This window comes from Onychomys torridus, chromosome 11, assembly GCF_903995425.1.
Source record: "Onychomys torridus chromosome 11, mOncTor1.1, whole genome shotgun sequence".
Lineage (NCBI taxonomy): Eukaryota > Metazoa > Chordata > Mammalia > Rodentia > Cricetidae > Onychomys > Onychomys torridus.
The window spans coordinates 22,617,512-22,636,807 of NC_050453.1; the positions used below are offsets into that span (position 1 = coordinate 22,617,512).

The following is a 19,296-nucleotide window of genomic DNA, read 5'->3' on the forward strand; positions in this document are numbered from 1 at the left end:
AGCTGGAGAGATGGCTCAGTGGTTAAGAGCGCTAACTGCTCTTTCAGAGGACCCAGGTTCAATTCCCAGCACCCACATGGTGGCTCAGAACTGTCACTTCAGTTCCAGGGCACCCGATAGCCCTCACACAGATGTGCATACATGCAGGCAAAACACCAGTCCACATAAAATAAAAACAATTCTCAGCCCAACTAGCCTTGGGAAATTATAAACTGTGGAACAGGGCACTGGAACTTTATTAAGATCTTTGGAACAGTCAATACATCCAACTCATCAATTTCTCTTTAAACCTCTTGGTCCTAGTGGTTAAATTCTCCATAAGAGACTTTTCAAGCAATCTATTTCTCCAAGAAAAAAAAAAAAAGGCCAACTAGAAGTTAAACTTGGAGTTTTAACTCAGAAAGCTCTGACAACAGCCTTTTTGATCAACAGCATCTTATATAAAAATAATAGGGGGCTGGAGAGATGGGCCAGCAGCTAAGAGCACTAGCTGCTCTTGCAGAGGACACAGGTTCGATTCCCAGAACCCACATGGTGGCTCACAACCACCTACAAGTCCACCTCTAGGAGATCCAAAGCCCTCTTCTATCCTCTCTGGGCACCAGTCACACCATGATGCACACACAAAATATTGCTATATATTTAAAGACTATTGACTGAAAGAAATAAATTTTGAAAGAGTAACAAATTATCCAGAACCCTTGAACAAAGGAGGTCATATATTCTGAAACCTTCTCTCACAATTCTAATACATACAAGTCATGTCAAGTTTTAAAAAGTGTGCTTTCATTCCAAAAGAAGATGTTACTTTTCAACTACCAGCAGAACAGAAAAACAAAACATGATTTTTCTAATTATGCCATCCCTCCTTTTTCAAACTGACAATCCCAAAGAAATGTAGTTAAAATACAGCAGCTGGCTAGCTAGGGAATAAGGTCAGAAGGAAAACAACTGGTACAATGGGGACTGAAAGAATGCTGTCTGTTTTCCCTCAGGATGTGTCTCAATAGCCAGTATGAAAACCAGATGTTCACAGTAACAAATACAGGACTACAGATAAAGAAAAGTGGTTCAGGACAACAGAGACAAAGCCCTCAGTTACAGAGTGCTCCCAAGCCAGTTTTCACTAAATCTAACCAGCGCTCCAAGTGCTAGGGCAGAGCCGTCAAGATGATTAACTGGGTAAACACATGCTGCTCAATGATGCCAGCCTCAGGACCTGAGTTTGATTCCCCAACAAATGGAACGCACAAAGTGACTCCACAAAGTTGTCCTCCGATTTCTACACGCATGCTGATGTGCACTATAGCACACACCTTTCATACATACATCATACTCACATAGATAATACTAAAATTAAATTTAAATTATTTGAAGACTGCTAGTACAACACTGATTTATGTAGGAAAATCATGGAAAACACATATGGGTTTATGTCTTAGCCACTATGTGGGACAAATTTATCAATCTTCTTTAAAATGTGATAATCCCAGGGCTGAAAAGATGCATAGCACTTAAGAGGACCAGGTTCAATTCTCAGCACCCATACAATGCCCAACAACCATCTCTAACTCCAGTCCCAGAAGATCTGACGCTTTCTTCTGGCTTCCTCGGGCACCATTCATGAACATGGTGCCCAGTTATATACAAACAGACAAAATACAAATAAAATATACTAATTTTAAAAACCAATAATCCCCATAATATAAAATTCCGCAGGCTGTTGTCATAGGGATCAAAATGTCTCAGAAGGTGCTTGAGCATTTCCAAAAAAAGGGTAAAAAGATCAATGTGGTAGTTAATGAATTCCTACAATTTGCTAACTTAGCATGGGGAGTATCTGCAATATACACCAGGCCTGAGTCTCCAACTCCCAAAGACACAAAGGACTGACACTCACCGTACAAACTGGTCTCGCCCGCCGACTGCGAACTGGTGGGTGTTGGCAGGGTTCACATAGATTGTATACAGCCCCACCTTCTTCTCCTTCTCCTTCGTCACCACCAGTTTCCTTCAGAGTAAAAAAGGCATACAGTCAGACTGTCCCGAAGACCCAGAGGGAGCTCTCAGCATGGTAGCTCAGATCTGTAACCCCAGCACTCAGGAGGCTGACAGCCTGAAGTCAGTCAGCATGGGCTACAGTGACCTCCAGGCCAATCAGGGTTAGTGAAAAATGCCCCTTGCCCCCAGCAATCCCCCCCAAACTAAAAGACCCAATATGGTCATAAAAAAATCAGCAGAGCAAATGCAGACATGACTAATAAGAAATCAAATTCTAATCTGCACCAAAAAAAAAAAAAATAGGTTTTATTTTGTTCTGAATAGCAACAAAATAAAATAAAATGCACTATGCTGTTTTGAAGACTAGAGGCAAACATGAAGTAACTTTCTAGTGTTGTCTGAGGAGAATAAGCTGGAAGTCATCATGGTAAGTAATTAAACCAGTCATAAAGACATACTGCATGCTTTTCTCCATGATGGAAGAGAAAGAGAAAAAGAAAATACAGCAAGAAAGAGAAAAGGCTCCCACCACAGCATGTCTGTAATCCCAGCACTTAGAAGGTAGAGGCAGAAAAATCTTGATTTCTCAGCCAATGCACAGCCATGACTTCAATCCTCAGCACCACATAATCTGGGTAGGTGGCACATGCCAGCACTCAGAAGATAGAGGCAAGAAGATCAGGAGCTGAAGTTATCCTTAGCCATCTAAAGAATGAATGGTCAGCCTGGGTCCCATAAGACCTTGTCTTTAAAAAAGGAAGAAATAGCCGGGCGGTGGTGGCGCATGCCTTTAATCCCTGTACTCGGGAGGCAGAGGCAGGCGGATCGCTGCAAGTTTGAGGCCAGCCTGAGCTACACAGTGTGTTCCAGGACAGGCTCCAAAGCTACACAGAGAAACCCTGTCTCGAACCCCACCCCCAAAATAAAGGGGAGATGCTTTAGGGAGTAAGAGAAGACTCTAGAGGTGCCGATGATTGAACCATATTATATGTACTTGATGTAATAATGAACCCATCATTTTGTATAATATATATGAAATAATAAAAAATGTAAGCTGGGGGTGAAGAGATGGCTCAGTGGGCAGAAGAGGACTGTCTGCCCTTCCAGAGGACTGAGTCTGACTATCAGCACCCACACAGCGGTCTACTACTGCCTGGAACTCCAGCTCTAGGGGATCCAATGTCCTTTCTGGCCTCCCCAGGCACTGCATATATGTAGTAAACAGACATAGATGTAGGAAAAATACCCAAACACACAAAATGCTAAATAAATGCATGTGAATGAGTGTGCTGTGCCTTAGATAACATGATACCAGTTACCTGGAGATACAAGGAGTGCTCAAAGATCCACAGCAACAGTGAGCTAAAAAGTCCTGGAGATCAAAGGCTAGCTCCCAATTTTTAGGGAAGAAAAAAAAAAAGTCACTGAAAGCCTGGCTTTTGGGTTTGGAGAGATGGATTCACTAGTGAAATGTCTGCCATACTGAGTTAGAGCCAGAGCTCCCACAAAGAAGGCTAGACGTGAAGATATGCACCTCTAATCCTAGTGCTGGGGAGGCAAAGGGTAATCACCCCCAAAGCTTGCTGGCCAGTTAGTCTTTCCAAATTCAGTGAGACCCTATCAGAAAGATAAGACGGAGAGTTGGCAAATGGCTCAGCGGGAGAAGTGGCCCACTGCCGTGCTTAACAAACTGAGTTTGAGCCTCAGGTTCCAAAACGGGGAAGGAGAAGAGACTCCCTCAAAATATCCTCTGACTTTCACATGCACACCTTGGCACAAACGTGTGCACACATAAAAAGTAAGCAAACAAAGAGAATTTAAAAAAAAAAAAATGGGTGCCAGCAAGATGGCTCAGTGGGTAACAGTATTTGCCATCAAGTCTGACAACCTGAGTCTGATCCTCAGGACCCACATGGTGGAAGAAAAGAATCAACTCCCTCAAACTGATGTCTGACCTGCACATGTGCATTACGCATGCATACACACAAATAAATGTAATTTTAAAAGTAAACCAACACATACACATTTAAAAACCGAGCTATCGATTTCTATAACATAAGTAATCCTAAAGAAAACAGTATCCTTTCCTCTTATCTGAAGCAAATTAGCAGAGAATGGATTTATGAAGATAAATATGTATCAACTAAAACAGCACTTCAAAATTCCTTCTGTTGCCACATAGAAGATCCTTCTGATGATCCTCATGTCACTGAGAACCCTTTGGTTACAAGAATTTAGCTAACCAGCCATAATTTATCTCACATTGAGAGTAGTTCTTACAAAACTTTTCTTAGATCTAATTGTCAATTTACCAGATAGGATATCACGCAGATTAATAAACTTACAGGAAAGACAACAAGAAACTATTAAAAGGAACCTGGGTTGGAGAGATGGCTCAGAGGTTAAGAGAACTGGCTGCTCTTTCAAGGAACCTGGGTTTAGTTCCCAGCACCCATATGGCATTTTAGCATTCTCTCTGCCTGGTCAGTCACTCCAACCTAGAACTGTTCTGGACAATGAAATTTTGATTTTAAAATTTATACAGCTTTCCATTAAAAGAATATAGATGCTAGGCATGGTGGTATGCATCAGGTAGGATCATCAGGAATTCAAAGCCATCCTTGAATAAACTGTGAGTTCTAGGCCAGCCTGGGCTACAGGAGACCTTATCTTTGCTCCCCTCCCCACAAAAAAAGTATAGAGATCATTGAAAAGCAGCGACTAGGAGGAAAAAGTCACACATAACCATATTCACGAGTGACTGAAAAGTATTCAAAATTACTAACAATGGTTATTAATAGCTAGAAAAAAATGGGAAAAGATACATAGGGAACATTTCTATTTTGTCTATGTATCTTTATTATGAGTTTAAGATTTAATTATTGTAAAATCAACAAAAATGAAAAGACAACATATGTATCTATGTATATATGGCAATATATGTATGTATTACAAGATTTCTAGAAAGGGAGAGAGATATAACCAAAGATACTGAAATGCAGACGATTATATAAAGCTATTTAACTAGTAATGACTGGATTGAGATTTGACTTGATCTGCCTTGATCCACACAGGATTTGTTTGTTTTTCAACCAGAGTGATGGCTCAGTGGGTAAAGGCACTTGATGTGTAAGCCTGGTGACCCGAGTTCAATTCCTGCAATCCACATAAAGGTAAAAAGAGAGAACCAACTCCACAAAGTTGTCCTCTGACCTTCATACACACACACACACACACACACACACACACACACACCCCCCACAGGACATGCACACATACACATACAGTAAAATAAAAATTACCAAAAAAAAGTTGCTTTGTTTTTCTATGGCATTACACAGTTAAAAGGGAAAAAAGATTTCCATGTACAAATTGTCTATAGTTTAACAAAACTCTACTACAGCATCAGATCTTATTTTCAAGATTTATCCTTTACTTTTCTGTATGTATGCTTTTTGTTTTGTTTTGTGTTCCGAGATAGGGTTTCTCTGTGTAGCTTTGGAGCCTGTCCAGGATCTCACTCTGTAGACTAGTCTGGCCTCGAACTCACAGAGATCCGCCTGCCTCTACCTCCCAAGTGCCAGGATTAAAGGCTTAAGCCACCACTGCCCAGCTTCTGTATGTAATTTAACTGAACATTTACAAGACTATACCTCTAACTAGACTGTGGAGTAATGTGCCTCTTCTGGTAAGCTAAACGGAGGTACTAAGTGAGTGGAAAACACAAAATTACCAAATTATTAAAATCTACCTAAAAATGGGAGCTTTCTCTGAAAATTAAGGTAGGGTAGGCATTTCATGCTAATGAACAGACACGGGGCTGGAGAGATGGCTCAGAGTACTGGCTGCTCTTACAGAGGTCCTGAGTTCAATTCCCAGCAAGCACATGGTGGCTCACAACCATCTATAATGAGATCTGGTGCCCTCTTCTGGCGTGCAGGCACACATGCAGGCAGAACACTGTATACAAACTAAATAAATAAATCTTTAAAAAAAGAGAAGAGAAGAGAAGAGAAGAGGAGAGGAGAGGAGAGGAGAGGAGAGGAGAGGAGAGGAGTGAAGGAAGGGAAGGGAAGGGAAGGGAAGGGAAGGGAAGGGAAGGGAAGGGAAGGGAAGGGAAGGGAAGGGAAGGAAGGAAGAAAGAAAGAAAGAGAGAAAGAAAGACACAGGAAGGAAGGACTTCTCCAAAACCTGAAGCTATCTCTTATCATACATAGGTTTAAAGGTACTATATTTTGGTGAACCTAAGAGTTCAACATTACTATTACATGTAGAACATTTTTAAGGCCAAGAAATAGAGTTCTGCAAAGAAAATGTGACTACCAGCTAGAAAGATGGCTCAGAGCTTAAGAGTACATACTGCTTTTGCAGAGGACCAGAGTTTGGCTCCCAGCATCCATGTTGGGTGGGTCATAACCACCTGCAACTCTATCTTCTAGGATATTGTCTAGAAGCCTCTGGCCTCTGTAAACATCTGTACTCGTGTGTATATACCCTCACAGATACACCCATATACAAAATTGAAAATAAAATAAGTCATCACTTCTAGGCCTTTTGGCTAAAATCAAGTATAAAAATAAAACAAATCTGTGTAGCCCTAGCTGTCCTGGAACTTGATCTGTAGACCAGGCTGGCCTCAAACTCAGAGATCCACCTGCCCCTGCCTCCTGAGTGCTGAGATTAAAGGTGTGCCCTACCATCACCTGGTTAAAACTAAAACAAATCTCCGAAAAAAAGGTATTTTGGCTAAACTTACGAAGCTGGCCGGTCTTGTCTCAGGTCAATGGTAAAGACAACAGCATCTTCACCAGCTGACAGGAACGTACAGGGAGAGTCTGGTTCTAGGGCCAACTGAAGGAGAGAAAGGGAAAGGGTGTGGTTTCTAAACATTAGAGGGAATCTAGTTCACTGACTTACCTTTCAGAAGGGAAGCAATTAAAATGCCTTAGCAGGCCAGGCATGGTAGGTCCACACCTTTAATCTCAATTTGGGAGGTTGAAGATCTTTGTGAGTTCAAGGGCAGCCTGGTCTATATAGTGAAACCATGTCTCAAAACAAATAAATCAATAAATAAATAAAAATAAAAGCAAGTCCTAGCCAGGCAGTGGCGGTGCAAGCCTTTAATCCCAGCACTCAAGGAGGCAGGGGCAGGCGGATCTCTCCAAGTTTGAGGCCAGACTGGTCTACAGAGAGAGTTCCAGGACAGGCACCAAAACTACACAGAGAAACCCTGTCTCAAAAAACCAAAAATAAAAAAAAACAAAAGTCTTAGCAAGTCAAATGTGTACTTATTTTGTTGTTGTTTGTTTGTTTTATAAAAATCCTAAGAAGGGAAGAAGGGGACTGGAGAGAAGACTCAGCAGTTAAGAGCACTGGCTGCTCTTCCAGAGGTCCTGAGTTCAATTCCCAGCAACCACATGGTAGCTCATAAACCATCTGTAACGAGATCTGGTGCCCTCTTCTGGTAAGCAGGCATACATTCAGGCAGAACACTGTATATATAATAAACCTTTAAAAAATCCCAAGAACGGAAATACTTTAGGCTTCACTCACCCTTACTGTGTGAATTAATAGTACATTTATGCTATACAGGACATAGGACAGGTAATTTGTTATTTTAACCAAATCCCAAAAGCAAAGGAAAACATCAACTATTAAGAGTTCATTCTCGGGCTGGAGAGATGCTCAGCTGTTAAGAACACTGGCTGCTCTTCCAGAGGACCTGGGTTTGATTCCCACTCATCTGGAATAAAGGTGTGCATGCAGACAGAGCACTGGTGGACATAAATAAATACAATCTTTAAAAAAAAAAGTTTAGTCTAAGCCAGGCGTGGTAGCACACACCTTTAATCCCAACACTCCCGACATAAGCAGGTGGATCTCTTTGAGTTCAAGGCCAGCCTGGTCAACACAGTAAACTCCAGGGCAGCCAGGGCTACACAGAGAACCCGTCTCAAAAAACCAAAAAGGACTTCATTCTAAAATAAAGTCCATTACATTCAGGCATGCGGACAAATATAGAAATGTCTTTCTTTCTCAGTCCCTATATCTTAACTCTAAAAATTAGTGACCTAGTGGGTGGGAACTAGACTTACAAATCAAAGTGGGTATTTTTCTTGAGCCTTCTGGTCTCCTCCAAATTTTCTTAGAGTTTTTTAAAGAGAGTATCATCCTTTGCAAGGAAGAACATAAATCTATCCTGGGGCTAGGAAGCTCTTAGCTTCCCTGGCTACCACCATGACAATCCATTCTGTACTCACAGCTCTACATAAAGCTTCCTATAACATGGCTATTCACAGGCTACTTACTGAGCAGAAAAATCAGGACTTTTCTTACCAGAGGAACCAACCACCAGCTCCTAGGAACCATTAAAATGATTTAAAAACAATCAGAGTGAACTCCAGAGGTTTAAGAAGACACATGAACTCCAGGATCTCTCAGCTTGGGGCTAGGTTTGTTTATTTTGGGGTTTTCAAGACAGTCTCACTCTGTAGCCTAGGCTAGCTCTGACTCACAGCAATGCTATCTCAGCTTTCCAAATACTAGGGTTACAGTTATAAGCCACCACACCCAGCCAGGGGCTAGGGATAATCAACCAAACTATGTAAGTATATGAGCTGAAGGTCTTTCAAATACTTGTTTTTCAGAAACTTTAGGACAGCTGTTTTTGCTCCCTTCTTAACAAACCTAGGGCTGAATGAAGTAAGGCAGGTGGAGAGAATAAAGGGAACACGAGAGAAACGCTGGCTGAGATCCAGAGGATCTGGACCCACATCCTGGGAACAAAGGCTTCCTTACCTTGTGGGATGCTCCCTTGTGCTGGGCCACACGCTTTGTGTTCTTGCAGCACTGTGTAGCAGATAGTTCCGCCACACGGACCTGGCCATCCCGGGCACACATAGCCAGGGTGGAATCACCACTGTTAGGAAGGAACTTGGCCTGGAGTATTAAGAATGAAAAGGGGCACAAAAGAAATTAAAGAGGTAAATTTCAGAGAAAAGCATGTGGATGACCCCTCGTCACCCTTTCCTCATACAGCTGGATGTACCTTTCCTACTCTCTGTATAGACAGCTAAGCCCAAATCCTCTCAGAAGTAAAAGGAAGGGAAAGGAAGGCACTTCTGACATCAGTGCATTCTGGATGGCTCTGGGAGGATGAACACTATGTGATTAAACACTGGTAAACTGCAATTATGCCTTACAGGCAGAAAAAGCAAGGAACAAGGACAAATCTTCATCTACCAAACAAACATAAATATGCCACAAAGGGAAAGGAACCTGGAAAGAAGAAAGAAAAAGGACATGCTTATAGATGAGTGGCTAGGACCAGTATGAACAATGGGACTAAGGTGTAGTATCTCCATAGAATAATCAATATTAGCCAAATTTTATCAAAAGCAACTAAATACCAGCCATGAATCCAAAGTGCTTAGCTCCCCTTGTTTTCTTTTTCCTGAGTACTGGAGAGTACTCAAGTACATGTGCTCTGTTATTTAGTGCTGATAAGATGTGTTACAAGCCCTATTTCATAGATACATAAACTCAAAGTACAAGGTAAATAACTGTCCAAACTTACATAGGGCTAGGATCTGAACACTAAGCAGTTTGGTTCAGAGCCTGTGCACTCTCCTACACTGCCTTGTACTGATGCACCTATATGAGTTTCAAGCATCCTACCCATACTGGGACTTAATAGTCCTTATGTGCAAGGAAATAAAAGGCTGCCATAGGGCCCTCAGTATATCATTATGGAGTCAAGGCTGCATCAAGTCCTTATATCTAATTCCAATCACAACTTGCTACTTACCAGCTTCTGCTCTAAGCAGTAACTCAACTTTGTCTACCCCCATGCTTGATTATCAAGTCGCTAGTACGTCTTTTTGTCTTACCTGGAAGACGTTACTTTTGTGGCCACTCTCAAAGTCCAGTACTGGCTGCCGCCGCACCCAATCCCACACCACCACCTTCAGGTCGTCACTGCCACTGGCCAGCCAGGTTCCACGCTGGTTAAAGTGCAAGGTATTGACACAACCGGTGTGGCCCTCAAGCCCATGCTGCAGGCGGAAACGCTGGACAAAGACTCTTGCCCCACAAGCCTCATACACAAAGCGGGCACTTGAACCCAGCTCCCGTTCCCGAAGAGCAGGAAGGGCTTGCCAGCGAGGTCGGGGCAAAGCTGTTGTCTCTGAGGATACCCAGTCCTCCAGGGCTCGCTCATCATCTGACGAGTCCTGATCACGGCTGGCCCGTTTGCGCTGTACACGATGCCGAGGCTGGTCCTCTTCCTCTTCCTCTGAGTGGTCATGAACTCGGTTTTCATCGTTGATGGAATAGTGGCCAGTGTCCTCCATGCTATCAGAGTCCTTTTCTTCACCTGAGCTCTCTGTGTCTGTGCCTCGACTTTCTGTGCTGGTACGGTTGGGGCCACCATCATCCCCAGTCAAACTCAAAGTCAAGTCTGAGGCCTCTACTTCAATACCTGAGGATGTCTCCCTTCCCTCTTCAGCTCCAGACATCTCTTCTGGACTGCTAGACAGGCTTCCTGGACATTAATGGATAGATGCAAAGAAAAGAAATGAGGAAAAATAATTAGGACGGCGATCAGAAAGACTTTCCACTGTGGCCTAAGAAATGATTACCCCGGGCCGGGTGGTGGTGGCACACGCCTTTAATCCCAGCACTCGGGAGGCAGAGGCAGGTGGATCGCTGTGAGTTTGAGGCCAGCCTGGTCTACAGAGTGAGTTCCAGGACAGGCACCAAAACTACACAGAGAAACCCTGTCTCGAAAAAACAAAACAAAACAAAACAAACAAACAAACAAAAAACAAAAAAAAGAAACTATTACCCCAAAGACCAAGAAACAAATTTCAGTAAATGTGTTTACTTTCCAAATGCTCATAAAGGATAATTGCATGCCTGTAATTCAAAGTCATCTTCAGCAAGTTTCTTTTCTTTTCTTTTCTTTTTTTTTTTAAAATAATTTATTTAAGATTATGTTCATTGGTGTGAGGGTGTCAGATCCCCTGGAACTGGAGTGAGCTGTGAGCTACCATGTGGCTGCTGGGAATTGAACTCAGGTCTTCTGAAAGAGCAGTCAGTGCTCTTGAACCACTGAGCCATCTCCAGCCCCTCTTCATCAAGTTTTAAAGGCACCCTGGGCTATATGTCTTCAAAAAGTGGAATGGCAGAACTTCTGAGAGGAAGTCTTGGTTTTATTTATTTATTTATTTATTCATTTATTTAGGTTTTTCAAGACAAAGTTTCTGTGTGTTGCCCTGGAACTCGATTTGTAGACCAGGCTGGCCTCGAACAACTGTTTATTTGGTTACAATAAAAGATTAAGATCAAAGCTGCACTGGCACTAGGCATGGAGGCACACACTGGGAATTCCCATACTCAGAAAACAGAGGCAGGAGGAGGATTACCCCAAATTCAAGGCCAGCCAGGGCTATACAAAAAGATACAGTCTAGCCGGGCGGTGGTGGCGCACGCCTGTAATCCCAGCACTTGGGAGGCAGAGCCAGGCGGATCTCTGTGAGTTCGAGGCCAACCTGGTCTACAGAGCGAGATCCAGGACAGGTGCAAAGCTACAGAGAAACCCTGGGGGGGGGGGGCGGACCCAGTCTCACAAAACTCAAAACCAAAAAAGATGTTAAGTGCTGGAATGTGTAGACAAATTTCTAAACAGTATTATTAAATATGAAACACAGAGCCAAATACAGGGATGAAAGCCCAAAGAAATCAGAGAAATAGTGAGAGCCACCAGCTGACCTTAGCTCACCATGCTGCTGTAGCTTCCCAAGAGAACCAGCATCTTCCTGCCTAATCTGAGCCTTTATTGCCTTGCTGTTCTGCCTTCTCATTGGCTCTTAGCCCAGCCACCTCACTTCCTCGTCACTGCCTGTCTATACAGACCTCCATGTCTCTATGGTTAGTACTGGGGTTAAAGGCATGTGTCACCATGCTTGGCTGTGTCCTTGAACACATACCCAGAGACCTGCTATGTGATAGGATTAAGGGTGTGTGCTACCACTGCCTGACTTTTGTTTATGGCTGGCTATCTATGTCATTTGATCTCCAGGCAAATTTTATTTATTAACATACAAATAAAATATCACCACAGGAATGCTATATGAAAGTGTGCCTAGAGGTAACTTAGGTCCATAAAGACAAACATCATATGTACTCTCTCTTATGTGGATCCTAGCTTCAAAATATTAGATCTAGATGTTTAGTTTGGAGTATAAAGAGTCAGAACTGGAGTAGCTATAGAAGTCAGAGGTAGGTGGATGTCTCTGAGTTCGAGGTCAGCCTGGTCTACAAAGTGAGTTCCAGAATAGCCAGGACTGTTACACAGAGAAACCTTGTCTTGAAAAACTAAGGGGAAAGGCGGGGGTGGTGTGGTGGGAGGGGTGGGGATGTTAGGAGCTAAAACACATGCTATACGAAAGTAGTGGGGGTGAAAATACTGAGGATTAGACGCCTGAGGAGGGATGGGGACAGAGAGGAGGATGAGGGATTAGAAGGTGTGTTAACTATCACTAAAAGCATATAAAGAGCCTTATAGAAACCCACTATTTTGTAAACTAATTAAATAAACACTTAAAAGAAAAAAATAAAATGTTTTGAATGAAGATGCCTTGCTTGGGTAAGGGTATAAAAAGCTTAAGACATAGATTATTAACACAAATCTCAATGCCAATTCTGGTGTTCCTCCCTGTAAGTTTAAAGCCCAGGGATGACCCCAAAACAACACAGGCTATTGCTGTTGGCTGTCTACTAAAACTAGACAGTAAAAGCCTATGGCTAAAGAAACCATAGTTTCTTTGTAGGACATAAAAATATCAAACTGGAACTGACCTGGCTAGTTTTCTTAGAACCAAAGAGAGAGTAAACGCTGGAGAGAAAATGTATCAATGGGCTGGAGAGATAGCTCATTGGTTAAGAGCACTGACTGCTCCTCCAGAGGACCTGGGTTTGGTTCCCAGCATCTAACAATCATTTGTAACTCCAGTCCCAGAAGATCCAATATCCTTCTTTCCACTCAGGCACTGCATGTACATAGGACACCGACATACATTCAGGCAAAACATCCATATACATAAAATACAGTAACTACCCTCCCTCATTTTTAAAAATATACCAACAGCAAAAAAAAAAAAAAAAAAAAGTGCGTGTCTGATGCAACTATCTTAGATTCTGCCCTCTATTTGAGACAGGATCTCCCAATACAACCCTGGCTAACCTAGAACTCATTAGATCAGGCTGACCTCCAATTGCAGCCACCTTTTTTTACTTCCTGAGTGCTGAGATCACAGGCATACACCACCACACCTGGCTTAAGGCTATGTTGTTTCACAGGCACCTACTGGTTACTGCAAATAACTAAACTATCTATTAAAAAATCTCCAGCATAACAAGGCACTATTTCAATCGAGGAAAAAAAAAAATCAAAAGAAAAAGTATCTCAGCAAGATCTGACACGGCTACCTTCTCACCGGATGCTGGTAGCTGACAAAAGCACCTGGCTATGTCATTTCCCAGGTCAGGGAGGCACCCGCCTCCTGCTGCTTAACTGCTAACTTTGTCTCATAAACTTTTTTATTACTCTGACAGTTACCACAGTGAAAAGGACACCTTGGACGAATGAGTTTCCCCCTTCCACCATGTGGGTTCCAGGATCAAATGCAGGTATCAACCAGGTGGCAAACAAGCTTATCCACCGAGCTCTAGTGCTAGCCAATCTGTAAGTTCTTAAAACCCAGGAATCATGGGGTTGAAGGAATTTAAGTTGGTCATTATGATCACTAACACAGGTTTTCACTTGCCCTTTTCTGGCAAATGTATTTTAATTTACTTAAACTAGTTAGCTTGTTTTTAGATATGGTGTCATTATGCAGCCCACACTGGCCTCAAACGCACAAAGATTCTGTCTCAGTTTCTCAAGTGTTAGAATTCCAGGCATGAATCACTAAACATAGTTTAGTAAATAGTAATAACAAATAATTCTTTTTTTCTTTTCTTCCATGTTGTCAGGGATTAAACGTAATGCCTTTCTTTTACTTGCTTGGTAAGAGGTCTACCCTTGAAACTATAAACCCAACTCTAGTTTACAATTTTCATACTAGGACACATATTTTCAGTCTCTTTATTGAGAGATGAAACAGTTTTATACAGAAGCATTCATGAAGCTGACAGAAGCCCTGCTACTTTAAGTGGATCTTGAGAGGCTCAGTATATTGTAGTCTGCTATCTTGGCAGTAACATAACTGGTGACTGTCAGGGGTACAATTTAAATGTTGCACTCTTGTCTAGTAAAGAAATCATTGCTTTTTTTTTTTTTTTTTTTTTTTTTTTTTTTTTTTTTTTTAGTTTTTTGAGACAGGGTTTCTCTGTAGCTTTGCGCCTTTCCTGGAACTCACTTGGTAGTCCAGGCTGGCCTTGAACTCACAGAGATCTGCCTGGCTCTGCCTCCCAAGTGCTGGGATTAAAGGCGTGTGCCACCGCACGGCAGAAATCACTGCAATGAGCCCTGGAGCAATGTTCACATTCAATACAACCACAATTTCCAACCTAAGGTCAAGGTACGGAAAAAAGAAGGGAAGAAAGGCTTTTAAAATACTGTAACACTGTTTACTTTGGTCTCTTCTCTGAAGATAGGTACAAATTTCATCCTGCTACAAGTAAAATCATCAGAGAAAGGTAAACCAGTGTGTGACTCCAATATAAGCTATTTGAGACCAATACTGTTTACTGATGTAAAGCTGGAGCACTTCATACTGCCCGCTTGTCTGGGTTGGAGCAGTGATCTGTAAGACTGAAGAAATAAGACCTCCTTCCAATGAATTCTCAGGCAAAGCCCAACACAGAAAACAGATACAAGTGTTTTGTTTGAAGTAACAAGAGAAGGTTAACAACACAAAGCACTCCACCAAACAGTAGGAAAACTGGGCTAGGAGTCAGAAGAAGAATGGGGGGACCCACTGAAATCTGAACTTAGGAAGCAGATTTGCTGAGAATTACATATGCTGAGAAAGGATACTACATGTGTTTAAGTGCAATTGGGCTCAAGCTTGGGGTTGGTAAGAAGGGATAAAAACACACCTAGGGCAGGGTATAGCTTAACAGTAAAAAGCACCTGTTTAGTGTGTACAAGATTATGGGTTAGACACCTGGTATACTATACCCCTGCACACAGCACCTGACAGAGCCCCAGATGCAAGGAAAAACAACCCAGACCCAAACTCTAGGAATTTACTGTTAAAATTATGATTAACAAGAACCAGCAAGATGGTCTAACAGGTAAAGGCACTTGCCACAAAGCCTGACAACACGAATTTTGATCTCCAGGACCCACAGGGTAGAAGGAAAACCTGAATCTACTAAAGTATCATGGCACCCATGAACACTAAATAAATAAATGTAATAGAAAATTTAAAAAGTTGTGATTAACAGACCATGATAAATGAAGACCACATGAGAACAGGAATAGGCAGAGTGCTCGAGAGGTCCCCAGAAATCCACAATGATATATCCTCTGTAGTCTGCTGGCAATGGTCGAGAGAAAGCCTGATCTGACAAGGTGATCAGATGACTATACACCCTAATAGTCGACTTGGAACTCTCATCCAATAACTGATGGAAGTGGATGCAGAGATCCTCAGCTAGGACCCAGGTGGAGCTCCAGGTGTCCAACTGTTGAGAAAGAGGAGGGTCTGCAAGAGCGTGAATTGTTGAATCCAAGATTGCAAAAAGCACAGGGATAAATAGCCAAACGAATGGAAGCACATGAATTATGAACCAAAGGCTGTGGAGCCCCCAGCTGGATCAGGCCCTCTGGATAAGTGAGACAATGGAATAGCTTGATCTATTTGGGAGGCACCCAGTCTGTGGGACCAGGATCTGTCCTTAGTGCATGAGCTGGCTGTTTGAAACCTTGGGCTTACACAGGGACACTTTGCTCAGTCTGGAAGGAGGGGACTGGACCTGCCTGTACTGAATCCACCAGGTTTAAATGAATCCCCAGGGGTGCCTTGATCCTGGAGGACATGGGAATGGAGGGGGAGGGGCTAGGGGGAAGGTGGGGGTGGGAGGGGGGAAGGACAGGGGAACCCATGGCTGATGTATAAAATTTAAAACACATAATAATAAAGAAAAAAAAAAGTTGTGATTAACAAATTCAGACTGTGAAGGTGGTAGCACATTGAAATAAAAGACAGAGTATACCACAAGCTGGAAGAAGAGGCTTAGTAATCTACCTTAGGCTCTGGCATTGTTTTTTCCTGTACAGGCCCAAATGGTCAAAATGTTAAGTTATATAACACTGACCCTCACTTGCACAAAAGCAACTCATAGATACTACATAAATAGGCATGACTGTGTTTTAGTGAACCCTTCTTTACGTGTGTGCGCGTGTGAGTATATGCTATGTTCCTGGGATGAGGGGCACATACATGTGTGCAGAGGCCGAAGGTTAACATCAGGAGTCTTGCTCAACCACTTTCCACCTTACTGAAATAGAATCTGTCAAGTGAACCTAGAGCTTGCTGACAGTTAATCTAGCTAGGTAGCTTGTTTCAGGACCTCTCCTGGCTCCACTTTCTGAGCACGGGAATTACATGTGGACCACTATGCCCACCTGGCATCTACACACACACACACACACACACACACACACACACACACACACACAGAGAGAGAGAGAGAGAGAGAGAGAGAGAAATTTCTCTAGAATCCCGTCCCTTTTAATTAAATGCTATGTAAAGGGAGGGAAGAAGACCTGATTCAGGATAGCTTTTGTTTGTTTTTCGGAGACAGGATTTCTCTGTGTAGCTTTGTGCCTTTCCTGGATCTCACTCTGTAGCCCAGGCTGGCCTCAAACTCACAGAGATCCGCCTGCTTCTGCCTCCCGAGTGCTGGGATTAAAGAAGTGTGCCACCACCGCCCCGCCTGGTTTCATCTTTTCTATCACTGAGGCACACTCCCAGATCAGTAACATCATTTCTTTTTTCTTTTTTCTTTTTTTTTTCCCCCCGACAGGGTTTCTCTGTAGCTTTGGAGGCTGTCCTGGAGCTTGCTTTGTAGACCAGGCTGGTCTTGAACTCACAGAGATCCACCTGTCTCTGTCTCCCAAGTGCTGGGATTACAGGCATGCATCACCACCGCCCGGCTAGTAACTTCATTTCTTATCATTCTCTGAAACTATTATCTACCACAGAAATAGACCTCTCAATTAAGTCATCCCCAAAACGCCCTCCACCTTAATTTTCTTCTTAGTATTTCATTAAGTATGCCCTCCCTTTTGTAAACAGGCTTCCAAAAGTCCAAACCACTTCACTAAAAGGTCAATATATCTTTGGGGCTTAGCAGTTAAGAGCATGAGCTGCTCTTTCAGAGGACCCAGGTTCAATTCCCAGCATCCACATGGTGACTCATAACTGTCTGTAACTCTTTATATTTTTGTTTGTTTTTTTTTTGTTGTTTTTTTTTGTTTTTTGAGAAAGAGTTTCTCTGTGTAACAGCCCTAGCTGTCCTGGAACTCATGCTGCAGACCAGGCTGGCCTCGAATTCAGAGATCTGCCTGCCTCTGCTTCTGAGGGCTAGGATTAAAAGTGTGCACCACCACCTGGCTTGTCTGTTGCTCTAGTTCCAAAAGATGTAATGCCCTCTTCTGGCCTCTGCAGGCACCAGGCACGAAAGTAGTACATAGACATACATGCAGGCAAAATAATCATACACATAAAACAAAAATTAAAGAGAAAGAAGTATCTCTGTGTTGATCTTCTGAAAAAAATCGGATAAAATTTGAAGGAGCAAAAGATTGAAGGCAATCCAAGATGATTCCTGAGTGCTTTCTGTACTCAAACAACAGACAAGAGCTCCTTTGTCCCACTAAAATTCAGGTCTCCATTCTCCCTTAGGGAAGCGGGGGGTGGGGGGGGGGGGGGGGGGGGGGGGGGAGGTGTGACCCTCAACTGATAGTAAAGAGAGTTTGACCTTTTTTTTCGGTCCCTTACCATTAGCTAAATCTGTTCTGCCATCTGTGCTGCTCCCTTTGCTGGACATCTTGAAAATGGTATTTGCTGTTTCCAGCCTAGATTTGGGAAGAAGGAAATAAAATAATTAGAAAAGCCGCTGGGAAAGACAATAAAATAGACAAGGACATTCAACAAGACATAGGTTTTACTATTTTCATAAGAATTAATCTTTTTTTGTTGTTTTTTTGTTTTTGTTTTTCGAGACAGGGTTTCTCTGTGTAGTTTTGGAGCCTGTCCTGGAGCTCACTCTGTAGCCCAGGCTGGTCTCAAACTCACAGAGATCCACCTGACTCTGCCTCTCAAGTGCTGGCATTAAAGGCGTGCGCAACCACCACCCGGCAAGAATTAATCTTTTGTGTGGGTACACTTAATATTAACTACTCAGTTGCTAACCCCCACCCCCAGCTTCCCTGAATGTAACACCATAAAGAGACACACTTGTGGGGGAGGTCAACCGCCAACTCTTTACCTTCTTTCTTAAGTAAGCTGATAGTGTGTTTTGGTTGGTTGGTTGGTTGGTTTGAAGGGAGGAACTGAGATAAAACTCAAAACAGGAGGCGCATACCTAGTAACAAGTTGCTAGCTAAGAACCTCAACTTAACACAAGAAGGCTACCTTCAGCACTGCCCTCTGAGCAAGATTCGCCCACTGTAAGTAACACATTTCCACCAAACTCTGTGAAGCATTTATTTTCACAAAATGAATAGACAGAAGAAATCAAGCTCTTGCAAAGCACCCTAGTCTTTGGTCACTCAGCTGCAGTGTCAAGCCTATTAAAAGTAAAGACATGTAAGATTATAAACAGAGCCAGGTGGTGGTGGTGCATGCCTTTAATCCCAGAACTGGGGAGGCAGAGCCAGGTGGATCTCTGTGAGTTGGAGGCCAGCCTGGACTACCAAGTGAGTTCCAGGAAAAGGTACAAAGCTACACAGAGAAACCCTGTCTCGGGGGGAAAAAAAAAAAGAAGTCTTGGTGATATCTGGGTTGGGGGATTTAGCTCAGTGGTAGAGTGCTTGCCTAGCAAGCACAAGGCCCTGGGTTCGATCCTCAGCTAAAAAAAAAAAAAAAAAGACAAAAGACAAAAGAGAATGCCCACTAAGCCATCTTAGCTCATTTTACATAGTGGCAAACATTACTTCAGCTAATTCTTCTAATTTTCACTAGACTTACCTCTGTAGCAAAACCCTAAGTAGAGCTAGGGAACGTATCTTATTTCTTTAATGCTGCTATAACACTCCCTTCCCTCTCCAGGGCCTTA

General features: G+C 42.7%; 1 protein-coding gene across 4 annotated transcripts in view; it reads right to left on the minus strand.

Moving 5' to 3' along the window:
• The window catches only part of Dcaf8 (DDB1 and CUL4 associated factor 8), a 49,840-nt gene that overhangs the window by 13,906 nt on the left and 16,638 nt on the right, over positions 1-19,296 (minus strand). For all 4 annotated transcript variants that reach the window (XM_036202757.1, XM_036202755.1, XM_036202753.1 and 1 more), the window contains 5 exons: positions 18,018-18,094; positions 9,891-10,543; positions 8,800-8,940; positions 6,758-6,852; positions 1,901-2,011 (listed from right to left, as the gene is read on the minus strand). In XM_036202757.1, coding sequence (XP_036058650.1) covers positions 1,901-2,011; positions 6,758-6,852; positions 8,800-8,940; positions 9,891-10,543; positions 18,018-18,066 — 1,049 coding nt within the window. In that variant the 5' untranslated portion in view covers positions 18,067-18,094. The remainder of the gene's footprint in view (positions 1-1,900; positions 2,012-6,757; positions 6,853-8,799; positions 8,941-9,890; positions 10,544-18,017; positions 18,095-19,296) is intronic.